General features: G+C 34.9%; 1 protein-coding gene across 3 annotated transcripts in view; it reads right to left on the reverse strand.

Annotated features, from left to right (window-relative positions):
* Positions 1–2162: 2162 nt before the first annotated feature.
* The window catches only part of MFN1 (mitofusin 1), a 32491-nt gene continuing 11283 nt past the window's right edge, over positions 2163–23370 (reverse strand). For 2 of the 3 annotated variants that reach the window (XM_059163413.1, XM_059163414.1), the window contains exons 8-19: positions 20922–21075; positions 20741–20808; positions 14543–14664; positions 12794–12920; positions 12401–12505; positions 12019–12121; positions 11651–11880; positions 10686–10808; positions 9867–10019; positions 8617–8813; positions 5212–5346; positions 2163–3181 (exon numbers count right to left, since the gene is read on the reverse strand). In XM_059163413.1, coding sequence (XP_059019396.1) covers positions 3100–3181; positions 5212–5346; positions 8617–8813; positions 9867–10019; positions 10686–10808; positions 11651–11880; positions 12019–12121; positions 12401–12505; positions 12794–12920; positions 14543–14664; positions 20741–20808; positions 20922–21075 — 1599 coding nt within the window. In that variant the 3' untranslated portion in view covers positions 2163–3099. The remainder of the gene's footprint in view (positions 3182–5211; positions 5347–8616; positions 8814–9866; positions 10020–10685; positions 10809–11650; positions 11881–12018; positions 12122–12400; positions 12506–12793; positions 12921–14542; positions 14665–20740; positions 20809–20921; positions 21076–23370) is intronic. The other variant, XM_059163415.1, reaches the window with a different exon arrangement.

Consider the following 23370-nt stretch of genomic DNA (forward strand, 5'->3'; position numbering starts at 1 on the left):
TCCTCTCTCTCTGCCTGCCTCTCCCCCATTTGTGATCTCTGCCTGTCAAGTAAATAAATAAAATCTTAAAAAAAAAAATAAATCACACTAAAAATAGGTGCCTGGGTAGCTCAGTCAGTTAAGTGTCTGCCTTCAGCTCAGGGCATGATCCCAAGGTTCTGGGATTGAGCCCCGCTTCAGCAGGCTCCCTGCTCTGTGAAGAGCCTGCTGCTTTCTCTGTGCCACCACCCCCCTCTTGTACGGTCTCTCACTCTCTGAAATGAATAAATATCTTTGTTTTTTTTTTTTTAAGATTTTTTATTTATTTGACAGACAGAGATCACAAGTAGACAGAGAGGTAGGCAGAGAAAGAGGAGGAAGCAGGCTGCCTGAGGAGCAGGAGCAGAGAGCCTGATGCGGGGCTCAATCCCAGAACCTCGGGATCATGACCTGAGCTGAAGGCAGAGGCATTAACCCACTGAGCCACTCAGGCACCCCATGAATAAATAATATCTTAATCACACTAAAAATTAAGCCTTAGAAGTAAACTCCAAGCCTGGTATTTCATGCTCGGCCCTTTTTCCTTTCCTTAACCACCTCCTCACCACTGTGAATGCTACCTACTGTTAAAAGGCTGAAAAGTTACTGCTTTCATTTCTTTGTCCTTCAAGAATGAATTGGAGGAACTTTTTCTTGGCCAGGAGAATGAAATGAGGGAGTCTCTTTTCTTGGCAGGGTGCATGGGCCAGTCTACTACATAAAGATTAAAACTCACTGCCAGCATAAATGCTACATTTATCAACTATCAGGCAAACAAGTTTTATTTTCACCTTGCATACTTATAAAAATGTAGTTCTATAAAAAGTTTAAGGCTATACAAAGTTATAAATAATCCTGCAAACATACAGAGTAAACCAAGTATGTGCAACAACTTTGAACTACAGCTGTGAATTGACATACTTCCTGTATAATTCATGGCCTTAGAGGGGCACATATCTCTAGGCATAAAGGTTGGGTTTCATTACTTCAGTGTTCCATTTCCAACATTCATGCATTTTCACACTTGATCAGGTGGAACTACAGTCAAACTGGGGATGGAGAACTTAACTGTAGCTTCACTATACCAGAACCACTATTCTGGTAGTTCCAACTTGAGCATGCATGAGGATCACCTGGAGGGCACGTGAAAACAGACTGCTGGTTCCCAAACACTACTGGATTCAGTAGGTATGGAGGAGACCCTGCAATACGCTTTTCTCAAAAGTTCACACAAGTGATAATATACTTAATCCAGGGACCAGACTCTGACAGCCACTGTACTTTTACTAAGGAGGTGATACCAAACCACTATGCTCTTTCAAAAAGTTCAAGTACTTTCATATAAATATTAAGGTCTTGAACTTGTAACCTAAGTTAGTAGTAGTTTTAGACATCAGTTTTTCATGTGGCAGTTGCTACATTTGTTGGTAGCATGTGCTATTATTTGGTTATAAAACAACAACAAATGCTATAAAGTAGTACTTGGATTTTAATACTGCATCCTAGTATCTGATCTGCATAAAAATACATTTTTGAAAGGCTTCTGTGACCTAAGTAATGTTATTTTCTCCTTAAAATATCCTGGAACAAAAAAAAAAAAAAAAACCTGTTTTTGCTATGGCTGTAAAGGTATTTTCCTTTTGCCCCACTCCTTCCCATGCCTTTACTCTGGGATCCTATTTTGGGCCTGGGGTGCAGGCACCTGGGGCTGGTCTTAGGAGGGTGCTAGGCTGCAGACTGCCTTGTACCCCCTGGACACCCTCACATGGTTTTTCTGTGTTATTTCATAAGACTCTTTGAAGTCCAATAAAGCATGTAGGAGATTTTAACCTCAAAAAAAAAAAAAAAAAAAAAATATCCTGGAACATAATGCTGCACCAAAAAGACTTGAGTAGCATCCAGGAGTCTTAAAGGCACAAGAAAGGAAATACCAAAGATAAAAGAGCCTAACATGTTATCCCTCTGTGGAATAGCAGAAACCATCCCCGGCCAAATGCACTGTCATGATGCATCTAACAAGCGTCTAGATGCTGGTGCTTTGGTGATCCTCAAGACTACATTTTGCATAGCAAACCCCCGGAATGCCATTTTGTATGTTTCCATATATGTTTCTATTAGTTTTTACACAGAAAGAGACACAGCACTCGAACTCATGAACATTTCATTAAGTTAGAATATCAACAGTGCCCTGGCAAATTCATACAATTAAATAAAAGTAAAAGCCACCTGGGGGGACAATCCAGCAGTATTCCCAGCAAAAACCTTCTGAAGAATAGCATTTGTACATGACCGTAACCACTGAAAATTCAGAGCTCCCATATCTTGGGCTATTTTTATCACTTCAAACTTTATTCCTAAAACTGAGATAGAAAGGTTTTCTTGGCCATAATCATAGCTGAAGCAGAAAGTACTTCTTTAGAAACAGATCAGGCAACTATTTATTCAGACCCAGATAGTTTTTAAAGAGACTTTATAATAACAAACCTTTATACTATTTTACATCAGTTTTAATGAGAAAAAAGAGGGAGTAAAAACTGTGTATTAGTGGTTTACATACCTGCCAGGATGGCAAAAGTGATTGTAACTTGCATCAACAATACACTCAAGAACATTCCACACTCCTCCTCGATAGAGCAATACAGTTTATAAAACAACAAAAACAAATGACTACTCCCATTAAGGTGGGCATCAAAAATTAGTTTTGAGAAAAGATGAAAGGAGCATTCTCTAACTCCTGGATGCCAGGAAGCAGAGTTTTTCAGAATCAAAAACAAAGAGAGCCCTAATTAAGAACAAGGCCCCACCCCTCAGGGGTCACATAGTTGGTTCTGTTGCTTTTAACTAATTCATCATTTTTAGCACAATTTAGCCTTTCTTTACCCAAAATTAAAATTAAAAATACATCACAACACTCTTCAGAAATGCAAACACCCTGAGATAGATAATTACCAGAATCTACACAAGGATTTGCTATTTAGGTACAGTTAGTATAATTCATATTTAAAGTCATTTCATAAACAACTGTCCCAATCTTCCAAGTTCCATTTTCTCCTATGATGATCACCAAAGCAATCTCTACTGTTAAGATTCTTCTTCATTGCTTGAATGTAGAAACTGCTTAGTAAAATTCTCCAGTTCATTTTCAAGTTGAACGGCTTTATTTCTAATTTAGAAAAATGAATAAAAAACCAATCTAATTATCATAAAGTCCAGTGAGAAAAAAAAGTGCATTCCATCCAATCTTAAGAAGAAAACCACTAGTCAGGTGTTGCTACATTTATCTGAATGCAGATTAAATTATTACCAACCTTTTAAGAGTATGTATATATGCTATTACTTTGCTGTAAACACAGAATCCAATGTCCAGAACTTGAAAAAGGTACACTGAGATAAAAACCAAAAACTTAAGAAAAGCATAAGAGACAAAAGAATCCTATTACCTTACATGGGAGTTATATCCAAAGTCTTTGAATTCCCTTTAAGTTAAGCATAAAGTATAGAATAACTGGTTTTATGTATACATAAAGTAGCTGTCAGATGTCAAAAGACCATGGTATACCAAAAGTTTGTTTTTTTTTTTTTAATACTAGGATTATACCTGATATAGCTAAGTATCCTAAAAAGAGGAAAATAGGAACACTGACAGAGGAACACAGATTGTGTCTCCCATTCTCATACTATGCCAGGGCGTGCACATACTTGAATGAGTTTCTCTTTTCTCTTGGTCTTGTACTGTTGCTGGGTGCATACTGTCAAGGTCATGTACTATAGACTCCACTGCGTGCTGCTTCAGGCTTCTGCTGAAGCCTGAGGTAAGTTTTATTTGAATTACTAATCCTAATGTAGCAACAATGGAGATTCTAAATATTATGGTATTTGTTATTTTATACTTTCCTGTTAGAAAAAGGATGAGCAGATCATAATTATTCATACATAAGTCAGTCTGGCCAAAATAAAAAAGCTACAGTAAGTGCCAATAATATCATTTACATTTTACTCTAAACAAGATGAAACACTACTAAAAAAACTTACCTAAGTCAAACACACACACAAAACCTATTAAATGTAATCTTACTAAATTTGAAAGGCTGTATTTGAGATAATCTTAAATCAGTTAGAACGGAATAAAATTTACTTGGCTGTGTTTGTATGTATAAGGAAGTTAAGGTCTAAGTGATGGCAGTCTTTTTCAGAGATGATGAAATTGAGGAGTGATGACAATGTCACTGTACATCAGATTAAGACATCGTGGACAGACTTAACTGCAAGTGTTTTAGCTGTACGTCCCAAAATTTAGTTCACAAGGACAGCCTCTATAATTTGGAGACATTGCGAGCTGCTCTTGGATGAGCAACCATATGAGGCACATGCACTGGTAAACGGCAGCAGCTATTAATTGCTGCTTAATGATAACTTGTTAGGTGAGCCAGCTAATGGGTAAAAGGTGAAAGTTAGGGACTACCAAGAAGTAGTTTCTTCTACTACTCATCACTCATACTCCTGGTCAAGTCCCCAAAGGCAAACTTTACTTAGATGCCACAAAATCCATGATAAGTTTTATTAAACCAGAATTGAACAAATTAGGATGTCTTGTTTACTTCTGTTGCTTTAAAGTTAAGTACATCCAACAGTCCCCCAATGAAAATGGAAGTTAAGGGTCTTGAATACAGAGGACTAAAAACTCGCACTTTTGGGGCACCGGGGTGGCTCTATCAGTTGAGTGTCTGGCTCTTGGTCTCCACTCAGGTCATGAGCTCATGGGTCCTGAGACTGAGCCCCGTGTTGGGCTCTCTGCTCAGCAGAGTTTACATGAAGATTCTTTCCCTCTGCCCTGCCCCTCAACTTGTACAGGTGGTAAAAGTGTGCAAGCATGTGCCCACTCTCTAAAATAAATAAATCTTAAAAAACAAAACCAAATCTTGCACTTTTAATTACAAAACTTCTGCTCTGAATGGGGACTAGTATGGCTTAATAGTTTTAGATAAAGATCTAAAAAAATCCTTTTAATTTTTTAATTCAGATTTTCTTTTTCTTGTTGAAATTAGGTTTCACTGAAAATGAAAAACAAATGGAGTATGGAAAATAACCAAATGTAAAAAGTTTTACTACAAATTCACTAGTTATTTTATATAATTATACTCAAGTAACGAGACCAACAAATGTTCACATTATTGAGAAAAAAGATTCAAATACCTTAAGAACTTCGAATTGTTTTGTATCTTCTCCAACTGATCTATTTCTTTGGATAATCTAGCAATTTCTTCTTCCAGATGTTTCTGTGTAATATCAACTTGTTGGCACAGGCGAGCAAAAGTGGTTGCCATTTCCCTTAAAATAAAAAAAGCTTTTTTTCAGCAGTCATGAATGTCTTTTAAAATGAATGAAGCTTTAATTTAAAGCTTATACTGAAAGACTAAGTTTAAAATATACCTAAAACATAAGATATCAAAGAACACTTTTAAGAATGCTCTGAAGGAGGCTATGGCCCTTGTAGCCTTAATTTCATCTGGTCTCAAGACAAATGCTCAACAGGCAGTATCAACCTCTAATGAATATGAATAAGCTATAAAAAGGCTGAAGATGGGTGTATTTCTTCAGAAGCATAATAAGCCTTACTCGTTCCTTGCCTATACAAATAACAATTACTGAGCACAAGCAAGAAAATTTCATAAACTTGTGACTTAGACAAAAAAATAATTTAAATCATAGCAACACTGAACCATGTTTCCATAACTAAAGGATTGTATTTAATTTGTGTGCCAGTTAATATGGTAGCTTTGGCAAACATGTTATTTTTGCAACTGGGAGCATGCCTAGTAGGTGTGTATACCTCTAGAATATGATTAACTGACTTTTCTCTACAACTATTCTATGCATATTCATCTTCCTCATGTTTTTTTTTTTCCTTTCCATTTCAACCCATCTCACCAAATATCAATATTAAGACAAATAAGAATCTTTCATTTTTTTCATATTTCATTAAATCAATATTTAGCGAGTATTTTTTAACTGAGTAATATATCGAGGCTGCCTCCATTAGGATGTAAAGTCTTTTAAGAAAGAGATCAAGTTATCTCTATTTCCTATAACCACCATTAGCATAGATATTGGCACAGTTATTAGCACATGGTAGGCAATTAACAATTGATGATTAAATGAATGAAAAGCTTCATTTTTTTAAAAAGCTTTGTTTTTACATATATAACCTTAGCTGATTTCTTCCGGAGGTCTAGGTACCTCCATTAGAAAAAATATCTTCCTTAATATAAGTAAAATGAAAACTCTTGTATAAGACAAGAGCTCAGTAAATATCTGGCAAATATCCTCCAGTCTGTGCCCTCATTGTTTCTATTCTCTGCAGCTCTGTGTTAGTACAGGCTTTGAGCTTGTGTCTGAAAGTTTAATCTCCCTTTAACTCTGGTCTCCTCAGCCTAAACCATTCAATACACCACACCACTGTGGTTATTTTTATAGAACTAATACACCACACCACTGCAGTTATTTTTATAGAACTAAATGTCAATGACATCAACTTCCAGGACGTCCAAATATCCACGCTCCTGTCCTAGTATTAGGTTTATATTCGAATGTACCCCACTCAAATACACATCTGCCATACTCAAATTTCTCATGTTTCTGAACACATTTCTTCTCCCACTTACTTTCTTTTGGTTTGGGGTGTTTCCCTCTGCCTACATCTTCCTATTCCACACATTCAAACTTGGTAGGCTACTCTTCCTTGTGGGAAATCTTTTTTTTTTTTTTTTTAAGATTTTATGTATGTATTTGACAGAGAGAGATCACAAGTAGGCAGAAAGGCAGGCGGCGGGGGGCGGGGGGGGTGGGAGCAGGCTCCCCGCTGAGTAGAGAGACAGATGTGGGGGTCAATCCCAGGACCCTGAGATCATGACATGAGCCGAAGGCAGAGGCTGTAACCCACTGGACCACCAGGCACCCGGGAAATCTACCCTTCATGATTTAAGATTCTAGAGCCTCATATTATGAAGCTTACTTATCACTTACATTACTTACCACTTTTCAACTTTTATTGTAATTATCTATGTTATTTCTCCCATTAAATCACAATTCTCTTCAGCTCAGAAAACAGTTTAATTCAGCTCTCAGCAGCATCCAAATACAGACTATTATGCATTAACTTAATTGCAGTTCTAGATATTAAATCAATGAAACAAATTTTAAGATATATAAAAGAAACTAGTGGACCCAGTATAATAAAATTCTCTTCAGGGGCACCTGAGTGGCTCAGTGGGTTAAAGCCTCTTTAACTTTGGCTCAGGTCAGGATCCCAGGGTCCTGGGATCAAGCCCCGAATTGCGCTCTCTGCTCAATGGGGAACCTGCTTCCCTTCCTCTCTCTGCCTGCCTCTCTGCCTACTTGTGATCTCTGTCTGTCAAATAAATAAATAAAAATCTTAAAATAAAAAATAAAAAATAAAAAATAAAAAAAAATTCTCTTCAATTCTAAAAGAATTATGCCTTTAAACTTGTAAATGCAGTGGGGCACCTGAGTGCACCTGAGGGCTCAGTTGGTTAAGCATCTGCCTTCAGCTCAGGTCATGATCCCAGGGTCCTGGGATTGAGTCCCACATCAGGATCCCTGCTCAGTGGGGAGTCTGCTTTTCCCTCTTCCTCTGCCCCTACCCCTGCTCCTGCTTAATTCTCTCTCAACAACAACAACAACAAAAAATCTTAGACTTGTAAATTTCGGCTGTGACAGTAAAAATACATTACACTTGCCATCATGCTTTTTTAAAATTTTTGGTGGCATTTGGTTCCCAGATTATTTTTTTCACCTTTTTTTTTTTTTATTTTTGAAGATTTTATACGTTTGACAGAGAGAGAGTACACAAGCAGGGGGAGGGTCAGAGGCAGAGGGAGAAGCAGGCTCCCCCCTGAGCAGGGAGCCCAACGAAGGGCCCAGGACCCTGGGATCATGATTCCAGCCAACGGCAGACGCTTAACCAACTGAACCACCCAGGCTCCCCTTTTCTTACCTTTATTGAGATATAATTTACATACTATAAAATCTGCTCACTTAAAATAATACAATTCAATTTTTAGTATATTCACAGAGTTGTGTGACCATGACCAAAATAAAATTTTAGAACCTTTTATCACTACCACCCCACAAAAAATCTCATATACATTACCAGTCATTACCCTTTGCCCCTTTCCCAACCCTTGGCAAATAATAATATGCTTTCTGTCTCTATACATTTGCCTACTCTAGACATTTAATATAAATGGGACCATACCTTATGTGGTCTTTTGTGATTGGCTTCTTTCACTTAGTATGTTGTCAAAATTCATCTTGTCTTGGAGCGCCTGGGTGACTCAGTGGGTTAAATGTCTGTCTTTGGCTCAAGTCATGATCCCAAGGTACCAGGATCAAGCCCTGAGTGCCATCATGCAGTTCTGAGCATGTTTGATACCCTTGTTTTTTTTCACCTTGGTGGTGATTACAAATGTGTTTATACTGTGGTAATTCTTTTGAGCTAAACTCTTGTTTATGCATTTTTTATACATATCATACATCAGTAATGCTTTAAAAAAAAAAAAAAGACATCTTTCAACTTACTGTTGTACTTGATGGCTACAGTTTGCACTGGTGAAACTAACAATCATCTGCAGTTTTTCCGTTGCATAGTTCACAAACTGCTGTTTAAAGGCTCTCTCCTTGGCACGTGTGGTCCAGGTCAGCCTCTCATAAAGATACAAAGCTCCATACATACTTAATGAAACAGATATGAGTTTCCACCCTACAGTTTTCCAGATCTGTAGGGATAAATTCACAGGTTATTTCAAGAAAGAATATCACTACTAGGGAGACTGTACATTAAAGCATTTTAACAAACTCATCAGCCCCCTTTGACTCAAATCCGTATTTTTAAAAAAATGTATATTCCTTCTCTGTTAGAAAATCTGAAGCTACTGGAAATCAATCAAGATGAAAAAGGAGCTATACATAAATACCAGGCAAGAACTTTTATAACCTGCCAGACATTTACTAACTTGATATATCTCAAGAAGACATGTGAATTTTTTTTTAGGTCAGAGATTTTATTTCATTTATTTTTAAAGATTTTATTTATTTATTTGACAGACAGAGATCCCAAGTAGGCAGAGAGGCAGACAGAGAGAAAGGAGGAAGCAGGCTCCCCGCTGAGCAGAAAGCCCGATGCGGTAATGGATCCCAGGACCCTGGGATCATGACCTAAAAGGAAGGCAGAAGCTTTAATCCACTGGGCCACCCAGGCGCCCCAGGTCAGAGATTTTAAAAACCAAAATCTATGTTGTTAATGATGTGAAAAAAATTTTAACAGTTAAAAAGAACAACTAAAAAGTAATCTTGAATATTTTAAGGCAGATCCCACTGGTATTCAGAGAAGTCTACATAAGGGACCTGAATAATTCCTGTTACTCTAAATTATAAATATAATTTATGTGCTGTGAAGTGAAAATAGGAAGCATTGTTTTAAGGACTAGCTAGTTGGTGGTATTTTTTTTTCCCTAAAGAGGTATTTGTTAAAAATGTATACTGTGGCAATCATTTTGCAATATATATATATCAAATCATTATCTTGTATGCCTAGAACTAATACAATGTTATGACAACTATACCTCAATTTAAAAATAAGTAAGTCTGTATTTTTAAAAACTTAAGATTAGACCTGTGAAACGCATCTTTATTCACTAATTTTAGCCAACAACTTTTCATGTCATTCTACAAATTATCCTGGAAATAAAAGTAAATATACCTTTCTTTTCATGTCTAGCAGACAGCTTTGCAAAACTCCAATTTTAATTATACTAAAAAGAACTTCTTACCACTCCTCCAACAACTATGATGCCCATAGAAGTTCTAGATGTGAGAGAAGCTAATCCTGTTATTAAGGTGACCATGAGTTCTTCCTGTGATGCACTGTCTGGAGTTGCTGGATTGGTTGGAGCAGTGGGAGTAGAGGCTAAAGATCTGGGAAGCTGATAAGGTTGGGGAAAAAGGATTATTATAATTAAACAACTACAAATGGAATAGTTACATTTATAAGTTCTATTGTATTTCTTGTATAATTACAGTAGTAAATCTATAAAAAGAATGAGTCAAATAATGAGTTTACTATAAATATATGAAGAAAATAAAAAGTCTCAAAATTATTTTCTATGACCAATACTGAATTTTTATACTATATGATTCTACCTTTAACAGTAGGCCCTCAACTCTCAAGTGGAATTAAAACTGTATTTTAACATTCTCACATGAAAGACACAACCTTAGAAAAAAATTTTTTTAATTACTTAAAAATTAAAATCTTCTACACTTCAAAATACACTATACGAAAATTAAAAGACAAGCCACAGACCAGAAATACATACTCTGAAATCATGTATCTGACAAACAACTTGCATCTAGAGAATATATAAAGAACTTCTACAATAAGAAGCCAAATAATCCATTAAAAAATGGGTAAATGATCTGAATAGACATTTCACAAGATACACAAATGGCCAATACAAGTACACAAAAGATGTTCAAAATCATTAGTCATTAGGGAAACACAAACTGAAACTACATGAGATACCCCTTCACATCCACTAATAAAAAAGACAGACAATAACAAGTCTTGATGGAATGTTGAGAAACAGAACCTTAATATACTGCTGGTGGGAATGTAAAATGGTGTAGCTGCTTTGGAAAACAGTTTGGCAGTTCCTCAGAAAGTTAAACATGGAGTTACCGCATGGCCCAGCAATTTCATTCCTAGGTATATACTCAAGAGAAATGAAAACAGATGTCCACATAAAAATAGTACATGAGTGTTCATAGCAGCATCATTCATAATTGCCAGAAAAGTACAAACAACTTCAGTGTCCATCATCTGAATAAAATATGAGATAATCTATAATGGAGTATTATGCACCTATAAAAAATGGAGTACTGGTATATGCTACAACATTCATGTACCATCATGATGAATCTTGACAATACTCTGCTAAGTGAAAGATGCCCCAGGGACAAAAGGGCACATTTTTTATTATTCCGTTTATAGGAAATGTCTAGAAAGGGAAAAATATGACAGTTACAGAAAGCTAACTAGCAATAGGGCTGGAGGGGAGAATGATCACCTGCAAATGGACACAAGGGTACCATTTTGGGGTGATAAGTTCTAAAATAGGATTGTGGTGATGGTTTTAAAACTCCACTGATTTTCTGAAAAAGTATTGAATTGATAAATTCAAAAGTTTTTTTTTTCTAAATGCTTGCATTTACTCTAGTTGAAGTCAAAACTTCAATTTTATTTGAAAACAAAAACTTTTAAGGAAAAAACTGTTTCAAAAAGGAATGTGGAACAACTACAACAGTACTGAATGAAAACGCTGGAAGTGCCTTTCCCTTTGCACAGTATAACTAATTCAGAAATGGCTCTATGTGATTGGTATTAGCTCATAACTATGCAAACTGGACACAACTAGTTGTATTAGAGAAATCACATAAGCAAAGTAGAAATATTTTTTAAAAAAGAGCAAGAATCTCAACTGGTAGAATCAAAGATAAATAACTGTGTAGTAGAGCAACAACAAAATCAAAAGCTTACTCAAAAAGAAAAAGATACCTGGAAGATGGGTTCTGATAATCCTAGCAACACCCTCTGAGCATTCACTGGGCCCAAGAAACGATGGACAAGGGAAGACCAGCCCAGGGAAAAACGAAATACAATATCCTCTTGAAAATCTGAACATAACTTGTGGCAATTTAGGTCATAGCTGAGATCAAATTTCTTGCAAGGAATCAGTGTATGTAGTTTATTTTGTATACCAGTTGGAAGTAATGGCTTCAAATTTTCTAGATAAAACAAAATAATGGTATTTAAGAAACAAGAGTAAATAATGTTTTACTTTTTATAAAACCCCTTCAAGGAAACTAAGTCCTTTCCCAATGAAATAAATAAACTACACATGAACTTATAGACGTAAATATTACCAATTATTTCTTGCTGGGACTGAAGCATTGAAGCATTGACTTCATTGGTACACCGATCCGCCAAATTTCTTCCCATACCATCTTCTATGTGCTTATTTAACTCCTGTTAACATGGTACATGTGCCCATTATTTTTTCTCTAGAACATGTACAGATTTTGCAAAAACTTAAGTGTAGTAAATGGTCTTATTTTAAGAGAATATTTTTGGGTACTTTATATATAAGATAGTTTCTATTTATTACAAGAGTGCACAGGGGCTAGAAAAGTTCAATCATGTACTAATTGCCAGGAAGACATTAAAATGGCTAATCCACTAAATAAAAATGTAGAATAAGGAGAGGAAACTGAGCAAACTTTTACTTTTAACAATAATTTAACTTACATTTTTATATACTTTCAATACACTTGGAGTAGGATGAAACTCAGAACAAAATTCATCAACTAAAACGGAGAGTCGACAAATTTCATCTGTCATTGCACTGGAAACCTGAAAATATGAAGTTAAAAAAAATTAACCAAGATTATCAACTAGTCAGTCAAACTGTAAAAAAACTTAATAAAATGTGCCTTTAGGCTAATGGTGATAACATTTTTAGGATTACCAAAAATATTTTCATTTCCAGAAATTTATTTTATTTAAAGATTTTATTTTTAAGTAATCCTACACCCAAGGTGGGGCTTGAACTCACAAACCCAAGATCAAGAGTGGCACACTCTACTGACAAAGCCAGTTTCTCCATTCCCAGAAACTGTAGTCATAAAGTCACCAACTTACCTTGTTTGCCACCTCTTCTGTAACTGCCCTGATTTTTTTCTTAACATCCAGTGTTAAAAGATTCATCTGGTTTCGGATAAAGTCCAGTCTATCAATTTGATCTTCCCTCTCTTCCATTGAATAAACCCTATTGTAGTAGGTAGAATAATTAATTCTCAGGAAATACTGAAATCCCAAAGCTTATTAAGCTAGGGCATTCACTTAGGTAATGAACCATCTGCTGGCATGATACAGTGGCAAAAAAAAATCCAAAACTTACATTTCACATCTAAAATGATTCAAATAATATTTCATTTACAAAGTATTTTCTAGAGGATCGAATATAAACTACTTTGTCTGTGCATGTAGCATCCAAATCCCAAATAAGGACTCTCCAAACACAGATACGAACAGTCACAATAAAAATAATGACTTCATTTAAAAAACAGGGTCAGCAAATGGCATCCTGAAAGCCAAATCCAGCCAGCTGCTAGTTTGTGCCATGCCATGACCATTCATATGCCTCATATGCCTATCATCTGTATGACTACCTTTGCCCTAAAACTGCAGAACAGACTAGTTGCAAAAGAGAAAGTACAACTCACAAAGCCTAAAAGATCTACTATCTAGTTTTTATAGAAAATTTGTCAACCACTACAGGATCTAGGAAAACAAAGACCTGAGCATTTTAAAAATTATCTTCAGCTAAGAGAGTTCCCAAGACATGATTATATAAACCATTCTCAAATCACATGTTCTTTGTGCTGTGTATAGTTCAATGTCCTGTATTTTTAAAATCAGTAATATTAAGGTCAACTGGTGGACCAAATGCTCACTCTGGCTACTATGATAAAACAACTGAGCTGAAAGAGGCATAAATAATAAAATAATCTCATAGAAACAGTGCACAGGGCCCGAGATCAGACTCTTGAGTTCTCACTCTTGTGTTTCATTTATTAGAAATTCTCTAATTTTGTATATGATGCATTCCAGGAGAAGTGTCATAATTAGGCAAGAGATTTAGGTGTATTTGTTCCCAGTAAGATCAGATGCATTTAAAATTCCCAATTTAATGTCCTCTTAATCTCTGATGCTTTGTATCTTTCCCTTGATTGGCTTAAGGCCACTAACTGTTCAATTAAGGCTTAACATTCCGTATCACATCTAATACCGGGATCACATCTAATAACCTCAGCTTTGTTTCAAGTGTACCAAGTCTGTGAGAACTAGCCTTTTCCTCAGTGTTAGCAATTTCATGAATTTACTTTCATCTTTATGTCATAAATGGAGTAACAGTGCAGTACAATGACATATAGGGTAGTGCTTACCAAACTGACCTTCTGGCTGGCAGGTAATATCGCCTTGTTTACCAGTTGATAAAAAAACCACAACTGGCATCAAAGAGAGATTTCTAGGTATCAGTGTATAAACATGAAAAATGTGTCATAGGTTGAATATAAAAAGAGGTCCACCTGCTTTTTGGATTTCTTCAAAATATTCCACTTGTTCTTCCACTGCCTTAAAGATATTTTAAAACTATGAAGCACGTTAAAATCATAACTCTTGAGAATAATGGGTTCCAGGAAATGCAAATGATGTTAAGGTTGTAGAATAAATATTTACAATTTCAAATATTCATTTAAAACCATGCAAGTAGGCTGCTGACTTAAGTGCTAAAGTATTTAAAAGATAACAATTTAAAACCTTAGTTTAAGGAATTTATACGGACATGAACTGACATTTTTATTTTGCAATAAAATGAATTCATACCTTTTCTCTGCTGCTGCCACGTTTACTGAATCCATTATGTTTTTCACAGTATCTAGTATCTGTTTAGCTCTGATAGTGTGCTGTTCAAACTTTGTTTTCACTGCTGACTGCGAGATACACTCCTGCGAGGGCCCAAGCCATAACACATTACTGTAATTCCATCCCAACATTTTCAGGAATTTAAACACAAAAACTTGCTGTTTGTAATGATAACCAAAACATAAGGGCAGAAAATAAATGCATAATAAAAAGAACTTAAAATAACAAAGGTTAAAAAACCTACAAGAAATCAAAAGTAAAAAGGGTATTAACAGCAAGTTCATATCTTTGTGTAATTTTACACAGTAATGTGCAATGGTTTTTTGACTATATTTTAAAAAATAAATGAATAAGCAGGGTACTGTTGTCAATGTTAAAGTTTTCTCCATTAAAATTACTAACTTTATTGGGATTGCCTTTAATCTATTTCTAGTCTGTCTTAATTTTTCTCATGCTTACAATAGATAACCTAATGAAGTTCTTAACTGAGTTATGAATGAGAATTCCACATTTTAAGAAATCAGTTGATGATAGAACATAGTTATTAGAAATTAGGACTTGTATTAAAACTTGAACATGAAAAAAAGTCTTTAGCAACAAGCAACCGAAATAATAATATTGTTTAAAAAATACCTACAGCTATTTCAAAGATAATCCTATTATTGTCCTTGCTCTATAGTTTGTGCAAACAGGTTCGAATGATGCCCTATCTTATTTGTTTCATCTTTAAGCTAATTGTAGCTCATAAACCATTCACAGCTGTACAAATCTGGTTTCATGACCACTGTTTTTTTTTTTTTGTTTTTTGTTTTTAAATAGAATACGGTAGAATGCATCACATATAGTAATGGACACATTTATACTATAAAACTTGTTTCAATTTCAATACATCTGAATACTATTATCTAAAATATTTACTCTGAATTCATCACTGAAAACTTACAAAATTATATTAAAACTCATTCTTACTTTATAGAAAGTTAAATTCTGCACTGACATAACATCTAAAAACAACTACAAGTGTTTACAGAAGAAGGTCATCTGGTCTTTGAACAATCACTTGTCTGTATCACAGCAGCAGTAACTACAATAGGTGTTTCGTAGAAGTCACATTTATTCCCTGTGATAAATTTTTTTAAAAATTGAGAATATACCCCAACTTTCCATGATTTCCATGAATTCATCTTCCTGAACCTCTTTTCACTGCAACCAGTATAAATTGTGTTAACTATCTTTCATCACAATAAACAGCTTTCAAGCTTTAAAAAGTATTCACTTAATACCAAAGTATTTATTTTGAAATCACTAGTATGTTCATTCAATACACTATTTATAACCTAGAGCCTTCACATTTCTAAAATGATTACCTATTCAATTCACTAAGATAGAAAAAACTTTTATAATTTCTTCTGCCATTTTAGCTGTCCTCTGTGGTACTATGAGGTATGAAATAAAAACAGATTCACTTCTTTAGTTATAGGACATTGAGGGTAATTCATTTCCTTAACACTTTATAAAACCTTAACTTAAACCTATGACTTTCTTCCACTGGATAGCCTAACTTTTGTTCATGGTTAAACTTATTTATACATCACTCAACATCACTAATCCTGAAAAGACTAGTTGTAGGAAGTTATGGTATTCCCATTCTCTATGTGCCTACAGAAAAACCACCAATAAGTACACAATATTAAACAGTTAAACTGCTTATTTTTAACAACCAAAACAAAGCTCTGATTTTCTTTAAATAACTGCACCTCATAAAATGACAAATTAACCTCCATAAAAACAATAAAAGCATAAAAATATTTTTAAAAGAAAAAAAGGTTAAAAGAAATCCTATATTCCTCGATGAAGCAGATCTAGATATCAGCAATGAAGACCTAAATTTATAGGTAACAGCACAGTATTAGAGCTAGACCAGAAAGAAATATTTTCAAAAGTTATTAGGCAATATAAAAGTCACTCCTTGATTTTAAAAATATACAATAATGTCATGAATTAACAGAGAGACATAAACTACTAGTTAATATAAATAACTAGTTAAAATAATAAATAAACAAACTCCTTCTAGTTTAGAAATGGGTATCTTACACTGATATTCCCACTGATCACAAAAATATCAAGTCAACCTGCAAAAGAAATACTCTATTCTGAGGTGTGAGAAATGTTAATTTAAATATGGGTTTTTAAAACTGCATTATTTCTCAGAACTCTCACTACACTAATAAGCTTATGAATCCCCACAGGAACATACATAGTGAGCAGCAGCTTCCAGACTTACTTTATCAGGAACTCTAATTTTCCAAGAAGGTTAAAATACTGTACCAAACCATTTTAAATCCCAATTGTATCTCAGTTAAGATAGTTTTCTAACTTACTTTTTTTGTTTGTTTTCTAACTTTCTAATAATATCTAAAGAAGCCAGCTGGTAGTTAATTACAGTCATAGATTTATAGATATTAATACTTATATATAATTAAGACATAAAATTACTGTCAAATCCTCTTAACAGACCCCAAACACCCAATAATATGCTATTCACCACTCCCAACTTACTATTTTTAAAGATTTTTAAAAATTTTATTTATTTATTGGAGACAGGAAGAAAGAGATCACAAGTAGGCAGAGAGGCAGGCAGAGAGAGAGGGGGAAGCAGGCTTCCCGCTGAGCAGAGAGCCCGATGCGGGGCTTGATCCCAGGACCCTGAGACCATGAAATGAGCAGAAGGCAGAGGCTTAACCCACTGAGCCACCCAGGCGCCCCTATTTTTAAAGATTTTAAATTGAAAGGGCAATGCAAGAAAAAATACTACTATACAATATACCTCTCCCATCTGTCTCCCTCTCCATACAGATATATCTATATAGAGAGCTATGCATATATTTTTATAGATATTTTTTTCCTGTTGAACAATCTGACACTTCTTTGCAGACACCACAACTTCACTACTAAATATATTAACATGCCTTATTAGGAATGGGATCATTTTCCTATACGACCAAGAAACAATCACTGCATTCACTGGGACAGTAAATACTATTAACCTAACATACAGTCCATTTTCAGATTTCACCAGTTGTCCCAGAAGGTCCTTTACAACTAAGTCACTGACATTTTAGAGTAGAATTATCTTATACCTGTTTTCCATCTTATAATCAAAACTATTAAGAATAGCTAATGGCCAAATATTTGAGCAAAGGTATTTAGATTTCTAAATTATCTTTAGAATATACACTTGTTCAAATACAGGTTTAAAATAATAAGAAACATGCTGACAGAATTAACACCGATTTTGATTGATTTTAATGGATTTAATTTTCAAGCCTTATTTTAACTTGATACTCCAAATGTTCCTATAATGTTTTGCTCCTCAAGAACCAAATGAAACCCAAAAAGTCTATGGCAAATATCAGACCACTAAAAATGGTAAACTTGGTGCAATTTTTCTTTTCACAAAAATCATTTTCTAAGACTCCAAAAAAAGTGAATTCTAAAAACAAAGAGAAAATACATATATAAGACACATTCTGTGACCACAATACAAAGAAAACAAAAATAAATAACCAAAAGTTAGATGAAAAGAATCAAAACATCTTATTCTGAGCAACTCCTGTATTGAAGAGAAAATGCCAACAACTGTAATTAAAAACTATTAAAAACAATGAAAACTAAACTGGATACTGAAACCCGTGGTATATGTCCAAAGTTACATCACAAATTCACAGCCCTAAATTCTTCCCTAAAGAAAAAAACAAAAAGACAATTCCACTTAAAAAAAAGTATAAAAAAGTCAGGAGAAACTATGTTTAAAGATTAACATAGAATTTAATGAATAAAAACCAAAACCTGCTATTTATGAATGGAAAAATTAACTAAAAGCTGGGGCTAGGTGTTTGGAGGATAGAGCAGAGCAGTTAAATCACTGGGAAATCCAATTAAGGTTAGACTATATACATGTGGGGGCACCTGAGTGGCTCAGGTGTTGAGCATCTGCCTTCGGCTCAAGTCATGATCCCAGGGTCCTGGGATCAAGCCCTGCATCGGGCTCCCTGCTCGGCGGGAGGTCTGCTTCTCCCTCTCCTAGTACCCCCTGCTTGTGTTCCCTCTCTTACTGTGTCTCTGTCAAATACATAAATAAAAATCTTTAAAAAAAGGAAAAAAGAAAAAAATAGAATATATACATTACATGTACGTATGTCTAAATAGATATGAGAAAAAATACAGAAGTTTTAAAAATGAACAATTTTATCCTACTAAATTATAAATTCTTAAAAATGCCCCAATTTATAGAAGTCTTAAATTATGAAAATTGATTTAAGAAGTAACTAATTTCACTCTGGAAAAAAAGCTGAAACAAGTAATCATCAAAAAATGCTTTGGCCACCAAGACAAGACTTTCTGCCCATCTATTTATTTCTTTAGGTAAGTTCAAATAATTTCTAGCTGATTCTTACATTAAATCTATCATACTTTTAATTGAATAAACATTTCAAATTCTAAGGTCTGATATTCTCTATGACTTTATGTAAAGTTCTTGCACATGGTTTTTTCTATACATAATTTTTAGACTCCCAAATGAACTATTACAATAAAAAACTGCCAAATTTCTTCTAAAAACATTAAAAACAGTAATTCCTAGGTCTGCCTGATTATTGCCCTCACTTGGGGAGCAAGTGAATATATACGGATTGCTAGGTCCATCCCATGCCCCACTGGATCGTCCTCTGGGATAATTCAGGCAGTTCTCTAAAGCACCTCATGTGATTCTCATGATCAGCCAAGGTTTGGGAACCAGTGTTCTACAGCATAGCTTTTTATTCTTCTCATTCCCACTTCTTCAAGGAGATACTCTGTCTGGGTAGCAGGAACCAATATGAAAGAGGTTATAAATGCATATGAGAACAATATGATTTAGTAGGAGAAATCAGTGACAAATATCTAATACACATAGAAAGAAGGAAAGAAAGGTCAATAAGTAAGACAAAGGGAGACAGAACAAAAGATCCTCTCCCCAATATTTTTCCCATGGATGAAATAATTGAGAAAGGTGAGGAGAGCACTGAATCTTGTGAAAGAAAAAGGAAAGAACATAAACAATGGTCTTGGAGTGACTGGGAATTCATGCAATCTATGGTTTAGCTTAGGATGACATATGCTAATATCTCAGGAGCTCTGACTTTAGAGACATCTTACCAAGGTCTCCACTAGTGTGGACTTTCCTTCTCTACGTATGCTGTCTTCATCTACTTAATAGTCTATTTCCAACTCACCAAATTAAAGATGGGGGATAGCGACCAAATGTTTAATTTAAAAAATTCTGCCAAGTACATTCAACATTTTCACATCCTTGCTATTAAAGCTGTTACAACTTAAAGGAAGAATTACAAAAGAAGTTTTTCTTAGTTCTGAAGTCTTCATGTTCATACATGGGTGAAAAGGGGATATGTAATCTAAACAGAGCTAGATTAAAAAGGGCTAAATAAGAGCTTAGAAATTAACATCTAAAGAACTTTTTTCAGTTAAATGTAGGATGAGTTTTAATGTCTCTGAATAAAATGCCTGCACCAAAATAGAAATAAGTGTCCTTCCTTCCCAGTGCTGCAAATACATTAGCTATTTGTGTGCCCAGTAGTTCCTACCAGATTCCTATACTACAGAATACCCTGTATCCTAATTATTTTTGTACTCATTTGTTTAGGACATTTGACATAAAATGTGGAGAATAAACAGGTAATGACACAGCTTAAAATGTAATAAATTCAGTAAAATGACATTAACAAAAGAAAAACATGATCTTCACTTTGCTCCATTACGCATTCCAATAGCAATTTCATTTATTTAATCTTGCTTCAAATTACTGAATAAAGAGAATTTCACTCACTGCACAACACATGCAATATTAAAAAAACAGTTTCCCGTTTGAATACAACCATATAAGAAAAAATGAGAAATTATAATCTTTAATTCTCAATTCTTACAGATTTTGCAGGGACTTCCTTTCTTCAAACTTGTTTCACTTGCTGTAGCAGTAACTATACTAAATAACAGCAAGCAAAGGTTATTTGACAAAGATAAATAGAGGAAACAGAGGATTATGATCATTCTCCAACCAATGACAGGGTTTTATATTAGTCAATACATACACAAAATTCCTACCTCGAAGATTTGTTCAAAATTCTGAAACTCCTGTAATCTCGCCTGAAATCCTTCAGCAAGTGCCCCACCTGTAATATTTAGGTGAAGAGTTTAAAACCTAGGATACAGCAAAGTAAGATTTATAGCAGTTATTTCTACAACTATTCTTGTATTTCAAAAGACAATCTATATTAATACATACCACCTTCTGGCATTCCCTGTGCTTTGTGCTTTCTAGCACTAAGAACTTCCTTTGCAGAAACAAAGAAAATACGATTCTGTGCCTCTAAAGGATCCACAACTTTAAGCTCCTCCACCAAGAAATGCAGACATCTTTCCATGTGCTGTCTACGTACCTAGAGAAAACAGGGTACCGAAGTAAACAAATGTAATGACTGCTACAGGCCTTTACTTAGCTCCATTTATAGTGATATTATAGTAGTATCTCCAATACACTTAAGAAACCCAAAAATTCTAATAAATGAAGTTTGATACTTGCTGACAGAATACTTTCTCTTAGAGTAATGATCCTTCTTTGACCACTTAAAATTCTGATGGACCAACAAATACCATGATGCCATTTCCAAACATAGTATTGACAAATAATAATACTTACTGCCATGGGAAAATGTTCTTATTTCTGTATTATTGACATACATGACTATACTACAAAGAAGAAATATGTATATACATATTGTGAAAATTAATAGTTGGCATGAAGGCAACAACCACAAAGCAGGTGGGGCATTTTTCTTTCTTATGCTTGTTTTCCAAATATTTTTAAATGAAGCTATTAATATCTCTGAGATCAGAAAATAAATGCTACAAATAATTTGCTACAATGAAGCTATTTTTATTGCAAAATCAGAACATGGTCTATTTTTCTTTCAGTGATTGTTTTTTAAAGATTTTATTTATTTATATGAGAGAGAGAGAGCATGGTAGGGGGGTCAGAGGGAGCAGCAGACTCTCTGCTGAGCAGGAGCTCCATGGGGGACATGGCCCGAGCTATAGGCAGTCGCTTAACCAAGTGAGCCACCCAGGCATCCCAAATAGTCTATCTTTCTTAAAACACTGAGAATTAAATTTGGGGAGAATGCATTAGCTAGGGATTAGGGTTGCAATGTTAGGTTTAAGATTAGCACTTAGGTATTAAAATTAGGATTAAGAGGGGTGCCTGGCTGGTTTAGTCAGTACAGTATGTGACTTGATCTTGGGGTTGTGAGTTTGAGCCCCATGTGGGATACAAAGATTACTTAAAACTTTAAAGAAAATTAAAAATTAAAGAAAAAATAAGACTAAGAGTAAAACTAGTTAGGGTACAGCCTCTAGCATTGTGCCTAAGATAAGGGAACTAAGCTAAATAAGAATGGAAAAAAACAATCTGTGGATGATATTTCCTAAATCTCTGATGATTAAATGAGATCCCAATTTGCAAAAGTATGACCACATGCGTTAATAATAGCAGGATATATAAAGCTTCATATTAAACAAAATTATAATTCTGGGGGTAGGGGAAAGAATGAAAACACATAATCAAACATGTAAACAGTGATGGGACTGTGTAAATTTTAATTTTTTTGTAAGTAAACACAAATCGTGATTAAAGTCAAAAAAAGAAATTATCAGGCAAATTAAATATTATTTATAGACCACAGACCAAATTCCAGATACTCTATTCTTTTTAAAAAGAAATTTCTAGGGATGCCTGGGTGGCTCAGTCGGTTAAGCATCTGCTTTTGGCTCAGGTTATGTTCCCAGAGTCCTGGGATGGGGTCCCATATTGGACTCCTTACTCTGCAGGGAGCCTACTTCTCCTGCCACTCCTGCTGCTTGTGCTTTCTCTCTCTCTGACAAACAAATACAATCTTAAAAAAAAAAAAAGTTTCTAAAACCACCAGCATGACTAAAATTTAAAACAACAAAAAAATACAACTGTTGGTAAGGATATATAAATCACTTGGAACTCTCAATCTGCTTGGGAGTATAGACTGGTACAAGCATTTTAGAAAACTCTTGGGCTGTGTTTACTGAAGCAGCATATTCTCTACCAGCAATTCTACTCCTAGATATATACTCACAAATTACTGATCTCTGCAGTACTGACATTTTGGTTGGGAGGGTTGTTCTGTTATGGGACTTTTAACAGCTCTTAGCCTCTACCAAACAGATGCCAGTAGCACACTCCCAGAGCTGTATCAATCAAAAATATCTTCAGACATGGCCCAATATTCCCTAGAGATCAAAACTGCCCAACCCCTCAGACCGAGAAGCACTGGAATATACCCAGCAGAAATATATACCTATGTGCACCAAAGACACACATGTAAGAATATGTAGAGCAGCACTACTTATAACAGCTAAATCTAGGAAGTTTACCCAAATGCCTGTCACTAGCAGAATGAATAAATCAAATGTAGAAATTCAAAGGCTGAAATACTATACAGTAATGACACTGCACTTCAACCATGCCCAAGAGTATGGATGCAATAACAAATGTAATGTTGAGCAGAAGAAACCTGACACAAAGCAGATACTATATGATTCCATTACATAAAGCTGAACAACCAAAAAACTAATCAAGGATGTCAGAAGTCATGTAAGTGCTCATTCTTATGAGATAGGACAAGACTGGAGGGGGGTGTTGGCAA

The sequence above is a fragment of the Mustela lutreola genome, chromosome 2, assembly GCF_030435805.1.
Source record: "Mustela lutreola isolate mMusLut2 chromosome 2, mMusLut2.pri, whole genome shotgun sequence".
Lineage (NCBI taxonomy): Eukaryota > Metazoa > Chordata > Mammalia > Carnivora > Mustelidae > Mustela > Mustela lutreola.